At 38.7% G+C, this 17,641-nt stretch overlaps 2 protein-coding genes across 8 annotated transcripts in view; both read left to right on the plus strand.

Annotated features, from left to right (window-relative positions):
• RABGAP1L (RAB GTPase activating protein 1 like) overlaps window positions 1–17,641 on the plus strand; it is a 774,838-nt gene that overhangs the window by 181,027 nt on the left and 576,170 nt on the right. The window lies entirely within an intron of this gene.
• LOC115505454 (casein kinase II subunit beta-like) lies at window positions 14,849–16,467 on the plus strand. Its single transcript, XM_032591799.1, is given in 2 exon segments — window positions 14,849–16,234; window positions 16,236–16,467. Coding segments are annotated over 2 exon segments (471 nt in total). The 5' UTR covers window positions 14,849–15,850; the 3' UTR covers window positions 16,323–16,467.

Here is a 17,641-nt window from a genome sequence, read left to right on the forward strand (position 1 = left end):
GACAGAATCCGAAGCATTCTCCAGGCTCTGAACTGTTAGCACAGAGCCCAGTGTGGGGCTCGAACCCATGAGCAGCGAGATCCTGACCTGAGCCAAAGTCAGTCCACTCAACCAACTGAGCCACCCAGGCACTCCAGATTGGCCAGAATTTAACAGGATTTAAGGAATAAGTGGGCTTTCCTAAGACTGTACATATCACTGGTGGTCTGGAAGACCCTGTATGTGTGCAAGGCTGAGCACTCTGGAGGGAACAGAGCGGGCCCTAACTAGTCACATATCTGTTCTGGACCCGAGGTCTTACATGTACCTGACTGAGTTGTGTTTCCAGAATTCTGTCTCCTAAATGGTTTTGCCTTTCTTTTCTATTCAATGGAGAGAGGCTATACTTCAAGTGGACTAGGTAGCTGAAGACTGTTTCTCCCCAAATCAAGCTGTTGGTTTTCCCCTGTCATCAGGTGGCATTTCCTAGGCTCCAAATCTCAGAATCCAGAAGCCTACCTTTATCTGACTTTGTCATTCCTTGTACTGGAGTATTGTCTTAGCTCCTAACTGGTTTCCCCCCTTCCACCTTTGTCCCTACCAGCCTAGTCTGTGTTCCCCACACCAGCCATACACGTTCTTTTGAAATTTGTCAGATTACTTTACTTCTCCTTAAAATCCCCCACTGGCTTCTCATTTCACTTAGCCAAAAGTTCTTTTTACTATGGTTGACAGGGCTGAATGCAGTCTTGCTCTGATTTTCACCTTAAAAAAATTTTTTTTTTAAAATTTTACATTTCTGACCTCATTCTCTACCACCCCCTCCCTTCCACATGCCACACTTGTCCTTTTGCTGTTCTTCAGACATAGCAGGTGCACACTTGCCTTGGGCTGTGGTGCTTGCGGTCCCAGCTGCTGACTGGGACTCTCTGTCTTAGATTGCCACATGGTTCCCTCCCTACCCTCATTCTAATTTTTCCTCAGATGCCACCTTCTCATTGAGATCTTGTCTGCTCAGTAAATAGGATGAACACTAATAAATGAATGAACAAAGAATTTTAAAAAATATATAATATTTATTATAATCGATATAATGTTTTTCCTTTTTTAATGCTTGAAAATGATTCAATTGTAAGAAAGACTAGAAAAACAGAGGCAACATTTCTGGATTGCATTTGAAAATATGCAAAAGTACATAAAAATTTCAGTTTCATATTCTTATGTATATGGTCTGAAGAATAGGTCATCAGATTTCTGTTTTCCTCTAAAATTCATTTCTGTTCTTAACAATTTTTCGCTATTTGAGATGTCACCTCATCTTTTGAAAATCTATTAGCTATCACCTATATTTAAAAAGTTACAAAAATCACAGAGTAGGAAGTAATAGTTTCTTTTATAGATCAGGCATTTCATACATTTTCAATATACTTTATTATTAGTTCTGTAATTGACATTTCTGTCAACGCAAACATCAAAAGTTAGAGCTGGAGGTGGCATAGAAATGTTTTCCTGCTCGGGGGGGGAATAGGAGTATTCTTTTATTTAATTATTTCCAACAATTTGCCTGTCAAAGCAAAAGTGGAAGTTCAAGTCACTCTAAATTGTCTTACCTTAGCCTGTAATTTAACTAAAAAGGGATGCAGATTCAAAAGGACTAAAATTGCTCTTAATTTCCTGGGAAAGATCTAAAGTAAAATGAATTAAGGTATCTTGGCATATTTTTCAAATGCTGTTCAAAAAATGAAGTGTGTTAAAGGGAATTAATTTGAATGCAAAGGAATCTTAGCAGAAAGTTAAGTCCATCAGTGCAACATCATAGGGGTTATTTTCAGATTATCTTGTCACCTTTCCATACTCCTACATATTCTGAATTGCTCCTGCTTTTGAAACTTGGTACTGCTTCATCTGTATTTCAAACTGGCTTTCTGTTTATTGACCTGAAGCTTGTATTTAGTTACTTGTAACCTGGATGGTATGTTACATGAAGGCACCGGATGGCAAATACAATATGATTTCCTTTAAGACACATGCCCAGGTAATTGTAAAAGACCAGACTCACAGTAATATTACGTAAGCCTCACTCCTGGTTGTGCTTTTTATGTTCAGTATAGTCTGCAGTTTTTGAATTTTGGATTGGTTCAAATGCTATCTAAAAAAAATTTCCTCATGATTTAAATGATTGTTAGTGGCCTATTACTACTCCTAATCATAAATACAGAGCAAAATAGTCTCAAACTCCATTATTTTCTTCTAATTTCTTAACTCATAGTCTGATCAGAGAAAAGGCGATTACAAACAGCTGTTACCATAGAAACCAGTTTGCATATACAAAAATGAAAATTTTGTATATTTAAATGAAGATAGGGGCGCCTGGGTGGCGCAGTCGGTTAAGCGTCCGACTTCAGCCAGGTCACGATCTCGCGGTCCATGAGTTCGAGCCCCGCGTCGGGCTCTGGGCTGATGGCTCAGAGCCTGGAGCCTGTTTCCGATTCTGTGTCTCCCTCTCTCTCTGCCCCTCCCCCGTTCATGCTCTGTCTCTCTCTGTCCCAAAAATAAATAAACGTTGAAAAAAAAAATTAAAAAAAAAATAAATGAAGATAGGCGATTAGGAAAGAAATTAGTTTAGGAGAATGTGATGATCATATAGTACTTATGTGTGGCAAGAACCAGCTAAAGAAGTGCTTCTCAAACTTTAAATGTGTATGTATGTTACCTGGAGATCTTGTGAAAATGAAGTCTTATTTCTTAGGTCTGGGGTGGGGCCTGATCTGCATTTCTAAACAGATGTCCTGTCAGACACCACTGCTTTTGGTTACACCACACTTTGAGTAGCCAGGATTTAAATTGCCTGCTTATATTAATTCATTTAATCCTCATATCACCCTTATAAGGCCCATACTATTACTATATCCATCTTGCAGATGAGCAAAATATGTTCCGATAAAACATTCTTGGCATACTAGATACTATTTCTTTCATCATTGTATGTGTTGTATGTGTGAGAGAGAGAGAGAAGCAGAGGGATGGAGGGAGGAAAGGACTTTATAATATCATTTCATCTTCGGCATTTTAAATGATCTATGTCAACAAAATGATTAAAAATATATTTGATAAGGGAAGGTATTTAAGAGAAAGTGGAGGGAAAGGGTGTATTCGTTTTCTATTGCTCCATGACAAGTTAGCAAAAAATTTAGTCACTTTAAACAGCACACATTTATTATCCCACATTTTCCATGCATCAAGAGTCTGTGCATGGCTTAGCTGGCTTCTCTGTTCAGCGTCTCATGAATCCAAAGTTTCAGTCAGGACTTCAGCCTCATCTGAGGCTTGGGGTTCTCTTCAAAGCTCATGTGATTCTTGGCCGAATTCATTTTCTTGTAGCAGTAGAACTCATGGTGACTTCTTCTTCAAGGCCAACAGGAGAATCTCTGGACTCTTAAGGGAAAGCTTGAGCCTTCTTTTAGGCATTTACCTGATTAAGCCAGGGCCAGCTGGGATCATCTTGCTTTGATTATTTCAAAGTCAGACTGGTTGGGAACCTTATATCTGCAAAATCCCTTCACCTTTGCCTTATAACACACCTAGTCATAGCCATCATATTTATAAGTTTTACCTACACTCAAGGCTAGGGATTATACGGGATGTGTACCCCAGGAGGCAAGACTGTTGGGGGCTGTCTTAGAGCTGCCTATCACAGAGAACTATGTAACAAAAATAAAGGAAACTTTTCATTTTCTGTCTTTCTTCTATTATTTTTTAAAATTTACATCCAAATTAGTTAGCATATAGTGCAACAATGATTTCAGGAGTAGATTCCTTAGTGCCCCTTACCCATTTAGCCCATCTCCCCTCCCACAACCCCTCCAGCAACCCTCAGTTTGTTCTCCATATTTATGAGTCTCTTCTGTTTTGTCTCCCTCCCTGTTTTTATATTATTTTTGTTTCTCTTCCCTTATGTTCATCTGTTTTGTCTCTTAAAGTCCTCATATGAGTGAAGTCCTATGATTTTTTCTTTCTCTGACTAATTTCACTTAGTATAATACCCTCCAGTTCCATCCACGTAGTTGCAAATGGCAAGATTTTGTTGATTGCCGAGTAATACTCTATTGTTTATATATATACCACATCTTCTTTATCCATTCATCCATCAATGAACATTTGGGCTCTTTCCATACTTTGGCTATTGTTGATAGTGCTGCTATAAACATGGGGGTGCATGTGTCCCTTCGAAACAGCACACCTGTATCCCGTGGATAAATACCTAGTAGTGCCATTGCTGGGTCGTAGGGTAGTTCTATTTTTAGGTTTTTGAGGAACCTCTGTACTGTTTTCCAGAGTGGCTGCACCAGCTTGCATTCCCAAGGAAACTTATCATTTTGAAGCACCTGTTAGGTAAAGCCACTTTTACGTACATGTTATCTTGCCACCATGACTATGCAAGATAAGTACTATTAATTCATTTTACATGTTTTATTTTCATTTCTCCTATTGGGCTGGGTATTAGGATATAAAATATACAGTATTAGCTAAACAAAAAATTATCTAAACAGCTCTTTAAAACAGTACATGATGAATTGCCAAATGAGTTGTAAGAGCATTGATCGGTGTAGGTTTCCAGTGTCTTTTTCAAGTTACTTCTATTACTTGTATAGCCCTCATCATCTCTGCCTGTTAAAGCTAGGGTTCAGCTATCAGCTTAAATGACATTTTCTTTATGATACTTCTTATCCCCAGTCAGAAGTGATCTGTTTTTCCATGAATATAGAATTCTATAATTTTGCTTATTTATCTTTTGGTGACATTTATGATAGTCTATGTTAAATTACAGTCACATGTGCCTTCTTTTCCCTACTTGACTGTAAATTCCTTATGACAAGCTTGGATCTTTATTCATTCTGGATCTGTCCTCTGCCTATCAGAGAATTTCAACACAGTGGGTCACCAGTAAATGGTAGCTTTCATTCACTTTCAAGTGATTAAGTCAGGGGAAATGTGAGTGAGTTAGTAGGATTTGGAAGAGTAGAAAGTAGGAAGCCATAGCATTCTGACATTTGTGAAAACCTTAAGTATGGATGCACGCAGAATCCGCAGTGTATCTGTGAGACATGAGTGAGAGGTTAGAGAGACAGGTCGAGACCAGGCCTTGGAGGCCCTCATTGAAAACATTGACACAGCATTGACTTTCACTGTATGAAGCCATGAAGAATCATTGAGGGATTTTGAGCTAGGGCATGGAATAAGTCAGGATTTGAGTTAGGAAGATTAAGTGGGCAGTAAGCTATGCAAAATGCAGTTAGGAACAGTGGAGAGGAACCTGTGATTATATGTCTAATTTGAGGAGATAAAGCCTGAACCAGGGTGCTGATCCTGGAAATAGAAACTGACTGATTTCAGGGAAATAATTGACAGGAAAAGGTGATGAGTCAGACTTGTCTTTAATTGCCATCTTCAGAGGCTCAGTGCTGGGTTAGCTTGCCCTGGAAACAAGCATCTTTGTATATTAATTTTGTTCATTTATTTCGGGAATATTTTGTGTATCTATGTATTTTTAGCACTGCAAGTTGTTCCTTAAAGGAACTTAGACTTCCTTTAAGGTTAATGTTTTATATGGGAATAAGCATTTAAAATCACTGCAGAAATTAAGTAACACTGTGAAACATCACAGTGTGTATTGCATTTGACCCAAATATAATCAAGTTCCAAATGTGTGGCTTAGATCCCAGGTCCTGTGAGATCGATTAAGATTGTCATTTGGGCTCTTGATGTTTCCCCCTGCAGATAACCATTGGTGTCTCAAACACCTGCAGTCTAACCATTGGATGCTTGAGTAGGATTCAGCCCCATATCAACTGAACTTCAGTGTTTAGTATTGATTTCCTCTCCTGTGATTTGTATTTCATTTAAAAGCCTAAAATACAAAATCATGGTGCTTAATTCATGATTATAGTCCGTTGAGTCTAATCTTATTCCACCTCAGTTTACAGTAACCTTTATATGTTAAAATACAGCACCTCTAAAGAATGACAATCTAGCATTCAGTAGAAAGTAAACTACCTTCTCAAATTTCTGGGTTGCATGTCTTCTACCAAAAAAAAAAAAATTCTCATGCCGTTTTAGACAGTAATTAATCTTTCAGTTTGAAAAAGAATACATTTTAATAATGTCTTGCAGCAGTATTTTTGTGCCTGTCAAGTTTATTGTCCTGTCCTTAACTGGAATCTAGTATTTTTTTTTAAGTGATAAGATTCTTAAATTTGGTAGATTGAAATCTGATGTTATGATAATTTCTATTATATTTAAATTGTATAATATATAGCCTAGTCTTTTATGTGTCCTTTTATAAGTCCTTTTATAAGTCCTCACTTTTCATAAAATTGATTTTTTTTTAAATGTATTGGGCATTTGAAAAAATCATCTTTAATATTTTGAAGCAAATAGAAATGAACGGTTGCTCTGCAGGGGTCCTGGGTCTGGTGAGCTATGGCCTACTAGCCAGAGCTGCCCTACAGTCGAGTTTTGTTGTGATGGGTTCTGAGCTAAGAATAGATTTTATACTTTTAAAGTATTGTAATAACCACAACCCCGCCCCTATGCCTCCCCCCCCCAAATAAAGAAGTGGAAAGAGAAGAATAGAGCTGAAAATATTTACCATTTGGATCTTTACAGAAAAGTTGGTTAACTCTGATAGTCACAGCGTATTTGTAAATAGCTTTAAGTATGTTTTATGTAATTCCTAAAGTTCTGTGGAGTGTACTGTTATTTCCGTGCTTTCTCTGTGTATGGAGCATGGGGTCACTGTTTTAGCTAAAGTTACTTCTTGTTAGTTGCGTTTGTCACATAATAAATGCCAAAGGGCAATGTATTAGTGCTCCAAAGAAAACTCTTCTTATACACCTTTGCCACATGTAGTAAAACTGAAGTAAAGTTTTAGCGTATTTCTAGTGAGAAGTATATAAAAAAAATGAAATTAAAGATATTTTTTTTTTGCATTTTGAAATGACCTTAAGTGGGGCAACTCATATTTCATGCATGGACTTTGCTGTTAACAGAGAATATATTTGAAAGGAAATATGAGAAATAGCAAGAAAAAAAAAGTGCGCTACCGTTACTGTTTCATCATATAGGTGTGATGGAAAGCCCACGCGTTCCTCGTGGTTATCTCAGTGTGCCTAAACGCTTTGTTGGTATTGAAGTATATTTGTACTCCTTGGTTCTGTTGGCAAATCCCAAGTGTTTACTTACTTCAAACTATCATAAATGGATAATCTGATAGAAAAAGTACCTCTTAATGTTATAAAAATATTTCTTATATTGTTATTTAAGTACTTTCAGGGAAGATTGATCTTCAGCATTAATATAGTGCATAATTTGGTTAGAAAATCAGTCTTTTTTTTTTTAAGTTTATTTATTTTGAGAGAGAGAGTGTGTGTGAGTGAGCTGGGGAGGTGCAGAAAGAGAAGGAGAGAGGAAATCCCAAGCCGGCTCCATGCTGTCAGCATAGAGCTCGACGTGGGGCTTGATCTCACAATCCAGGAGATCATGACTTGAGCAAAATCAAGAGTTGGATGCCCAACCGACTAAGCCACCCAGCTGCCCTGAAAATCAGTCTTAAAGACAATTTTACTCAAAAGATTTTTTTAGAAATATATTGTATGAACTTTAAGTTTTAACTTTATAGTAAGGATAAGATTGTGAATATGGTAAGTGTGAGTTGTGATTTTTTTTTTAAATTTTTCGTTGTTTTTTTTTTTTATTGAACATTCATTTTTGAGAGACAGCGCAAGCAGGGGAGGGGCCAAAGAGAGGGAGACACAGAATCCGAAGCAGGCTTCAGGCTCTGAGCTGTCAGCACAGAGCCTGACATGGGGCTCGATCTTGTGAACCATGAGATTATGACCTGAGCCGAAGTCAGATGCTTAACCGACTGAGCCACCCAGGCACCCCAAGTTGTGACTTTTTGTACTGTATGCTTTTAGAAGAGAGTTTAAGTGTTTATTTTAAAATGCTCCTATCTGGTTATTAAACTTTTATAGGTTTGGTTTCTCTTGGGGCTTTTTGGGTTTTTTGTTTGTTTTCATGCTGGGGTAAATTTTGGTTCTTTTAGTACTTTGTAGGTATATTAACTGAATGAAGCATTATTATTATAATGATACAGTATCAAGAATTAAGTGATCACGTCTTCCCTTCTTTTTTTTTTCTAATTAAAAAAAAATGGTCATTTCGGAAGTTAGAAAATTAGTTTGAATTAACTCACACTCTCATGGGAAGTTATCCCTAGTTCTTTCTTAATTTAGTGCTATTTTCATGTTACTCCAAAATGCAGGCTGCTGTCCGTGTCATTTTTTTAATGCTGGTGCAGTAAAGGCTTCACATTTCCCAATGCCTAAATTCTCTCGAGTGCCAGTTAATGTGATGCTTCTTTGCCTGGCTTAATGTCTGCAAACTTCTTGAAAGTTGGAGATTAATATTAATATATAATTTATCTTAGAGACATTGTTGAAATGCTGCCTTTGCAATTTTCCTGTGAACGCTTTCTATAAATATTATATAATAGGATGAAGATTAGAGAGGAAAGAATATTAGAAGATAAGAGGGAGGTTGAACTCAGTAAAATTTGGTTATGCAAATTATTGGGCATGGCACACACCAGAGTAGAGCTACACCAAGTTTGGATGAAAACTTGAGCACTTATGTTTCTGCTATTCAGAGTTTCCATTACATACAAAGGTGTTTTTATTTGAAATCCCTAAAATTTAACTGAGATAGGCTTTTGCCGTTCTTCACCTTTGAAACTCCTTTTTCTTAATTTAATTCATACAATAATTGGGAATTTAGGGAAAATCTTTGGTATCTAAAGTTTTAGGTTAATATAGGATTTCATTCTTGATATTTCTTTTTTTTAATTTAATTTAATTTTTTTATTAAAAAATTTTTTTAACGTGTATTCATTTTTGAGAGACAGAGAGAGACAGAGCGTTGAGTGGGGAAGGAGCAGAGAGAGAGGGAGACACAGAATTCGAAGCAGGCCCCAGGCTCTGAGCTGTCAGCACAGAGCCCGATGCGGGGCTCCAACTCACTGACCACAAGGTCATGACCTGAGCTGAAGTCACGCTCAACTGACTGAGCCACCCAGGCGCCCCTTGATATTTCTTTTTTAAGCAACATAATTACTGCATGACCTGAGTGAGGATTTTAGGTTTTGTTTTAATGAAATATATTTCAAGTGTTCAAGGATCTCACACATATACATGCAAAGCAATTGTATTCTAAATTAAGTTGTACACTGGTACTTTTCTGGGGATGGGAAGCCTTAATTTAATCCTATAAATGTCTTTGTTGATAGTAGGGCTGATCTTTAAATGATAGATAAATGAACTTTGTACTTGAAGGGTCACTAAAATTAGCTAAATGCCATAGAGTATTTATAGAAATTTAACTTGCAATTATTTTTGCAAATATTTTTACATGCAATTCTATTTTCCTAAGTGGTTCAAATAAAGCCTGTGCTTGAACAGTTTGTCTAGATCCAGCATGTTAAGAGAGAGATAAGAATATTCACAATGGCTGCAACTTAATATAATATCAATAACATTTTAAATGGTAGCCTAATAAAGAGAGGAGAGTGGTTAGAAACAGTCTAGTGTTCTCAAAATAATTGTTATTGTTGACAAATGATGATTTAAATGTAAAAGAAAGACCCCAAGTAGATTTTCTCTGAGATAAAGTTCTTTCTAGCAAATGTTGTTGATGTTTGTCATTTTAATTGTACTGACGACATGAATCATGTAAAATGGTTTTGACTGTTTTTGAAAATCATTTACTTAAATCTTTAAGACACTTAAATAAGTTAACAGAACTACTGAAAAATTGTCTGTGTAAAGCCAGTCACTGTTTTATGACTTGGGAAGATAAGCAACTTTGTATTACTTAGAAAACAAACAGAAGGGGTGCCTGGGTGGTGCAGTCAGTTAAGTGTCCTGCTCTTGATCTCTGCTCAGGTCATGATCTCACAGTTCGGTTTGTGAGTTCAAACCCCGCATTGGGCTCTGTGCTGATGGTACTGAACCTGCTTGGGATTTTCTTTCCCTCTGCCCTCGCCCCACTGGTGTGTGTGCTCATGCACTCTCTTTCTCTCTCAAAATAAATAAATAAACTTAAAAAAATTTTTTTTAAAGAAACCCCAAAAATACATGGAGCTTTCTTTCTCTTTTTTTATTGTTAAAAAATTAGAATAGATGTGAAATGGACTCTGACTGCCCACCAATTCTAATTCTCAGAAGGAACCTTTTAATGGTTCACCTTTTTCTGAAAGGAATATTGTGTATATATCCTGTTTGGCAACTTGCTTTTCTTGTTAAACAGTCTATTTATGTACACTACATTAAACTATTTCCCACTCATTTTAATTGCATAATATTCTGTGGCATGGATGTAGCCTAACTTACTTCACACTGTGAAGCAAAAATACAGATTAGTAGAAATTGCTGTCGTTTGCACAACCTGGCTTTCAATAGGTACTATTAAGTTGCTCTCTAGAAAGACTGCAGATATGTATTCCTTACAGTAGTGTATCTGAGCTCCCCCTTCTTCAAATTTTCACCCTAGGTACGTATAATCAGTCTTACAATGTTTACTATTCTCATTGGTGGTAAATAGCATCTCATTCTCTTTACATTTCCCTGATTACAAGTAAGGCTGAGCATATTTTGTATATGTTTATTAGGTTTTAATAAAAATTAATTAAGTTTTAATTTTGTAAGCACCTCCATGACAGTTAAACTTCACATAAACTTCTTTTCCTGTCAGAGATTTAATATTTCACAATACTTACAGTCAAATTCTAAAAATCTCATTTGGTTTATATATTTGCCAGCATAGTAGTCTCAGGAGAAGTTGGGAAGAAAGCATGATTTTTGTAGCATGGGGGAAGAGTCATGAAATACTGTTCACTTGGACTCAGTCTTTGGGATTTTTATCTGTTGAGTGGTGTATATTGTCTTGGGATCCCAGCATACCATGGTTATACAAATCAAAAGTACTAGGAAATCCAGAAATAATCCTTCCTATTTGATGGGCGGGGATTTTCTCTTCCCCTCAGATTCTTTCCCTCCCTCTCAGAAGTTTACTGGGTACCTGCTCTTTCAGCATTGTGGTCACTTAGGACGGCTTCATTTTTGATCAGCATCTGCTTCACTTGGTGTGGTGGTAGTAAATCGAATCAAAATATATTTGTGTTAGATGAAAACATCTTAATCATGCTTCAGCTGGCTGAAGAAATGTAAATGTTCTGGAGGATGGTCGCTAGTGAAATCTGGAGACCATACAGTAGTGGTCAGTAGTGTTAAGGTATAGAAGGTGCCTAAAAACATATAGTACTTGAGACTTATTTTTGTGATAGTCCCTGGAGACTGCTTCCATGATGTAATAATAGCAATAATAGGACTTAACCTTTATTAGACATTTATACATGCCTGAGAGTATTATCAGCATGTTTGGATGTTGTCCATATTGTGAAGTCAGCCCTTTCTGGCATCTGGACTTTTATTGCCGTAAGTAGTAGTAGGTGGTCTATAGTTGTGCAAAGCCTGCTTCAGAGACCTTGTGTCTTAGGAGGGTTTGTGTAGCCACTATACCCGCTTTTGCTGCCAATTTAATGATTAGGATTCAGACTAAAATACTGTAGTGACCACCTGGGTGTGATCATTCACACACCCTGACGATATTGATACAGCTGCATGTTTTCAGTGAATCTTTGAATTAGAAGAGATCCTAGGGTCATCCACTGCCTCCCCTCTCCTAAAGTAGAATTCCCTTAATGCTTGACAGGAGGGACCTCCCCCATGCTTGTGGGTGGGAGACCTCCCACAGAGGTCTCTGTGGGAACAGGTTGAGTCACAGATTCGCAAGGCAGTTAATTCCACTTTCTAGTTAACAATAATGGGAAATATGTATGAAGAAACTATGTGAATTATATTTAATTATAATACCAGCCTTATAAGGTAGTTTTTTTCACCTTTATTTTTGAGAGAAAGAGCAAGACAGAGCATGAGTGGGCGAGGGCTGGTGGTGGGGGTAGGCACAGAATACGAATCAAGCACCAGGCTCTGAGCTGTCAGCACAGAGCTCGACACGGAGCTCGAACTCATGGACCGTGAGATCATGACCTGAGCCGAAGTCAGACACTTAACCCACTAAGCCACCCAGGCACCCCATAAGGTAGTTTTTTTAATAAAAAATTTTATTGTAGAAAAGTTGAAGATAGGTAAAGCAGTTTGCCCAGGGTCACACAGTGTGTGAATATTTTTCTTGCTAATATATTTTCTTTCTTTTTCATGCTTAGACCTTGCTTAAATTTCCCTTTTCCTCCACAGGCACTGCCCCATTATAAGTGAAGGCAGAGTATGACAGAATCACATTGTTTATCAGCCTTGTGCTGGGGTTTGGGATGAAGCCAGAAAGCTGATGACAACTGTGACTCCCAGTATGTGTCTCTGGGCAGGGCTTGGGGACATAGGTGTCTGAGGAGAAGACTTGAGGAGAAACCTGCTAGTTGGTGGGTTCTCTTTATTCAATCTGTTACAGTCAGGAAAATTTTGATAACCTCAAATAATTAAAATATTTAAATTTTGGAGACTGGCAACAAGTTAGGCATTATATGTTTTGCTCAGAAGATGTACTCAATAAATGTTATTTGAATTTATTTATACTGAACTATCTCATTCATAGTTCTGTAGACTGAGCCCCTGAGATAAAGTGACAGTGTCAGGACCAGAATCTAGGCTCCTGATTACTTTAAAATTGTATTCTGTGAACAATTAACTCCTTTAACTGAACCAAGACTGAGAGCTCATTAACTATTTGCAGAAAGATTGTAGAAGTAATTCATATACCATTCCTGTAGCAGTAGTCAGTATCAGGAAGAAGAGGGCTTAATTTTTCACATGGAGAAATGATGGCTCTTGTCACACTAGGGGGATGTGGTGTTCCAATGATTTGAATATGGCATTGGGAGTTGAATGACTCAGATCTCTCATAACTACAGGAAGAAGGCTGAGCTTTCTGAAAACTTAGTGCTAAAAATATCACACTGGCTTTAATTTTGGGGCTGGAGTAAATATTTGTAAAATGTATGTCAGCAGAAGGGCTACACAGTATCCTACTGTCACTATTTTCATGATACTGTAAGTAGAGACAGGCAAATTAGTTAATAAAAATTCTAAGTGGTACTCATTTGAGCATACTAAAATATTCTGAGGGTTTTTTTTTTAAAATACAGAAAGTTTGTTATAAAAAACCCAGAAATTGGCTTTAGATAATTAGAGATTTAATTTATCCTTTCTCTTTGTATCAAAACCACAGACAAATTTTGCAGCAGAGAAATAAGGGTTTTAGATCTTACAAGTCTCTTCAGAATTGGTTTTTGTATTTACCTTCCTTTCCACAACTGTCATGACTCTCTAGTGCTGGTTTTCTTTTGCTTCTACCGTTCTGTGGCTTTGTTTGTCCACTTACCCTCCCTTTCCAGATCCTTTTTTCCATCCTTCTTACATTCAATTATATTTAAAGCCTGTTATAGACAAAGCACTGTACTAAATGCTTAGAACCAGGACCTGTCTTCAAGGAGCTTGCCGTCTAGAGGTAGAAAGAGATATGTGTATGATAAATCAAGATAGAGGAGTTAAGATGATGGATTAATAGGAGGACCCTAGGCTTGTCTCAGCTCTCCAACACAGCTAGATAAATATAAAATCATTCTTAATACCCAAGAAATTGACCTGAGGACTAACAGAACAAACTGCACAACTAGAGGGAGGGAAGAGGCCACATTGTGTAAGGTAGGATGTGTGGAGATGAGATTTGGGGATTTGAGAAATGGATTGCAGGTGTTGCAGAGGGGAGGGAACCTTGGTTACAGATAGAGGCGAGAGAGAGAGAGAGAGAGAGAGAGAGAGAGAGAGAGAGAAGAGGGAGAGGGAGAGGAGAGCACAGGGAATGCACAGGAAAATACTTCTCCAAAGTGATTGACTGGAAAAACAAGAGGTGCTGAGTTTTGTGAGTTTTTACATCCAGGGGGGCTCAAAGACTGGAGTTTTAGAGGTCCGTGGTGTGGCTGGTGTGGAGCCGCTGCTCTGTGGAAGAAAGAGAGCAAAGAGCCTAGGGGCAGATGGCACAATCTGAGGATCCCCTGGGACACTCTGGGAGAGACAGTTCCCCTTTCTGGAGTGCATCTGGGAGAGGTGGCATTACCTCTCCGGGGACAAAAGAGCCCTTGAGCGCCATTAACCGCCCCCCCTCCCCCAGCCCCTCAGCATAGGTGCAGAGACACCTGCTGAGGGTGGCTAACCTGGACACTGGCTCTTTGCTACTCTTCACTCCAAACTCCATGCCCCTGTGTTTTGGTGTGACTGCCCTTCTGGGACAAATCTTCATTAGTCCCAGCATAGTGAAACCCTCTGCTGGAGGACCAGTGCAGGTTCATGCCATGCTGGGTCCTTAAAGATTGGAGTTTTTAAGCCAGCTGGCTGCTTGGGATAGAACATGGGTGTACTACACTGTTGGACAGGCAGGTGAACTAGACACAGGGTGAAGACAGGGATCTGAGGGATGCCTGGGACACAGGAAGGGAGATTGCTCTTCTGGGAGGGCTTCTCGGATAGCAGGGGCACAAACTCCCCTCTCAGGGGATGAGGAAGGGGTCTGGCACCATTCCTCCCCCCACCCCCCGCCCCTCAACATAAAATAACTTGAGGAAGCAGCACAGTGCCAACACTGGCAACTTAAGTCACTTATACCAAGCCCTGCCCCCTTGTGCTCTGCATGTGCTGCTTTTCTTGGGCAAGTGCAGTGGGCCTCTCCCAGAGAAGACCAGCACAGACCCCTGCACACACCATGTCTACTGACCATAGAGTTCTTCAAAAGCTTCAGCTCTAGTGGAAATAGCATCAGGTCATTTTTAACATAGCACACCTGGTTAAACTCAGCACACTCTGGCCAAAGTCCAAACACTTCCTACTAGAGACAAGGAGAAACTATAGAGGACTGACGTGAGGGAAGGAACAGCCAAAACACAGCAGCAGAATGCACACCACATATACCAGGCATACCTCCTGAAGTGGTAGGCCCTGGAAAGTATATGACCTTTTCTTTATAAAGCTGTTTCTCTCAGGAGCAGGAAACATAATGGAAAGGTCTTGTCCAGGAATCTAATCAAAACAGATATAAGTAATATGCCTCATCCAGAATGTAAAACCTCAATCATAAGGATACTAGCTGGGCTTGATAAAAGCATAGAGGACACCAGGGGAGTCCCTTATCTCATAGATAAAAGACCTAAAAAGTAGGTGAAAATGAAAAAATGCAGTAACAGATTTGAAACTAACTGGATGTAATGACCACAAGGAAGGAAGAAGCAGAGCAATGAATAAATGATATAGAAGATAAAGTTATGAAAAATAATGAAGCCGAAAAGAAGAGGTTAAGATAATTTTTGGATCACAACTATAGACTTAGGGAACTCAGTGACTCCATAAAGTGTAATAACATTTGGATCATAGGAGTCCCAGGAGAAGAAGAAGAGAGGGAAAAAGGGACAGAAGGTTTATTTGAGAAAATTATAGCTGAAAGCTTCCCCTAATCTGGGAAGTAAACAGACATCGAAATCCAGGGGGCACAGAGAACTCCCATCAAAATCAACAAAATCAAGCCAACATAAAGACATATCATAGTTAAATTTGCAAAATATAAAGAAAAAAATCCTAAGAGCAGCAAGAGAAAAAGGGGTCCCTAACTTATAAGGAAAGACAAAGTTAGCAGATTTCCACAGAAACTTGGCAGGTCAGAAGGGAATGGCATGATATATTCAGTGTGCTGAATGGGAAAAATATGCAGCCCCAACCAGAGTGACCTGATTGAACAGGACGCTGAGATGCTTTATGGATTGATCCATGCCCACTATATCTTCACCAATCATGGTATTGCCCAGATGTTGGAAGAGTACCAGCAAGGAGACTTCGGCTACTGTTTCCGTGTGTACTGTGAGAACCAGCCAATGCTTCCCATCAGCCTTTCGGACATTCCAGATGAGGCCATGGTGAAGCTCTACTGCCCCAAGTGCATGGATGTGTACACACCCAAGTCATCACGGCACCATCACATGGACAGTGCCTACTTCAGCACCGATTTCCCTCACATGTGCTTCATGGTGCACCCCAAGTACTGGACAAAGTGGCCTGCCAACCAGTTTGTGCCCAGGCTCTAACAGTTTCAAGATCCATCCAATGGCCTACCAGCTGCAGCTCCAAGCTGCCAACAACTTCAAGAGCCCAGTCAAGATTATTTGCTGATTCCTCACCCCACCTGTCCTTTAGCCTTTAACATTTCCATTCCTTTGCTGCCACCCCTTCAGGAACTCTTTATGGTTTTTAGTTTAAATTAAGAGGATCATTATTGTGGTGGGAATATGAAGTAAAGTGGAAGAAAAGGCAAAAACCCACAAATAAAAAACAAACCAAAAAACAATACTAAGCTAAGAACACTGTACCAGCAAGGCTGTAATTCAGAATAAAAGGAGACATAGTTTCCTAGATAGACAAAAACTAAAGGAGTTGGTGACCACTAAACCAGCCCTGCAAGAAATATTGAAGGGGACTCTTTGGGAAAGAAAGACCAAAAGCAACGAAGACTGGAAAGGAACAGAGAAAATCTTCAGTAACTGACAAAACAAGCAATAAAATGGTACTAAATTCATATATATAAATTACTCTGAATGTAAATGGACTAAATGCTCCAATCAAAAGACATAAGGTGTCAGAATGGATAAAAAAAACCAAGACCCACCATCCAAATGCTACCTACAAGAGACTCATTTTAGACTTAAAGACACCTGCAGATTGAAAGTGATGGGATGGAGAACGATTTGTCATGCTAATGGGCATCAAAAGAAAGCAGGAGTAGCCATACTTATATCAGACAATGTAGATTTTAATGTTTATTTAGTTTTGAGAGAGAGAGAGAGAGAGAGAGAGAGAGGACAAGGAAGGGAGAGGAAGAGAGGGAGACACAGAATTGGAAGCAGACTCCAGGCTCTGAGCTGTCAGCACAGAGCCCAACGTGGGGCTCGAATCACAAACTGTGAGTCGAAGTCAGATGTTTGAGCCACTCAGGCGCCCCAGATAATGTAGATTTTAAACCAAAGACTGTAACAAATAAAGAAGGGCACTTTATCATAATAAAGGGGTCTATCCAACAAGACGATCTAACAGTTGTAAATATTTATGCCCCAAAGCATATAGATCAATTAATAACAAACATGAAAGAACCCATTGATAATAATACAATAATAGTAGGGGACTTCAAAACATCCCACTTACATCAATGGACAGATCATTCAAGCAGAAAATCAACAAGGAAACAGTGGCTTTGAATGACACATTGGACCAGATAGACTTAACAGATATATTCAGAACATTTCATCCTAAATCAACAGAATGTACATTCTTTTTGTGTGTACATTTGAAAAGATGTTCTCCGGAATAGATCACATACTGGGTCACAAATCAGGCCTCAGCAAGTACAAAAAGATTGAGATCATACATGTGTATTTTCTGACCACAATGCTATGGAACTTGAAGCCAACCACAAGAAAAAATTTGGAAAGACCACA

Source organism: Lynx canadensis, chromosome F1 (genome assembly GCF_007474595.2).
Source record: "Lynx canadensis isolate LIC74 chromosome F1, mLynCan4.pri.v2, whole genome shotgun sequence".
In the NCBI taxonomy this organism is placed as follows: domain Eukaryota; kingdom Metazoa; phylum Chordata; class Mammalia; order Carnivora; family Felidae; genus Lynx; species Lynx canadensis.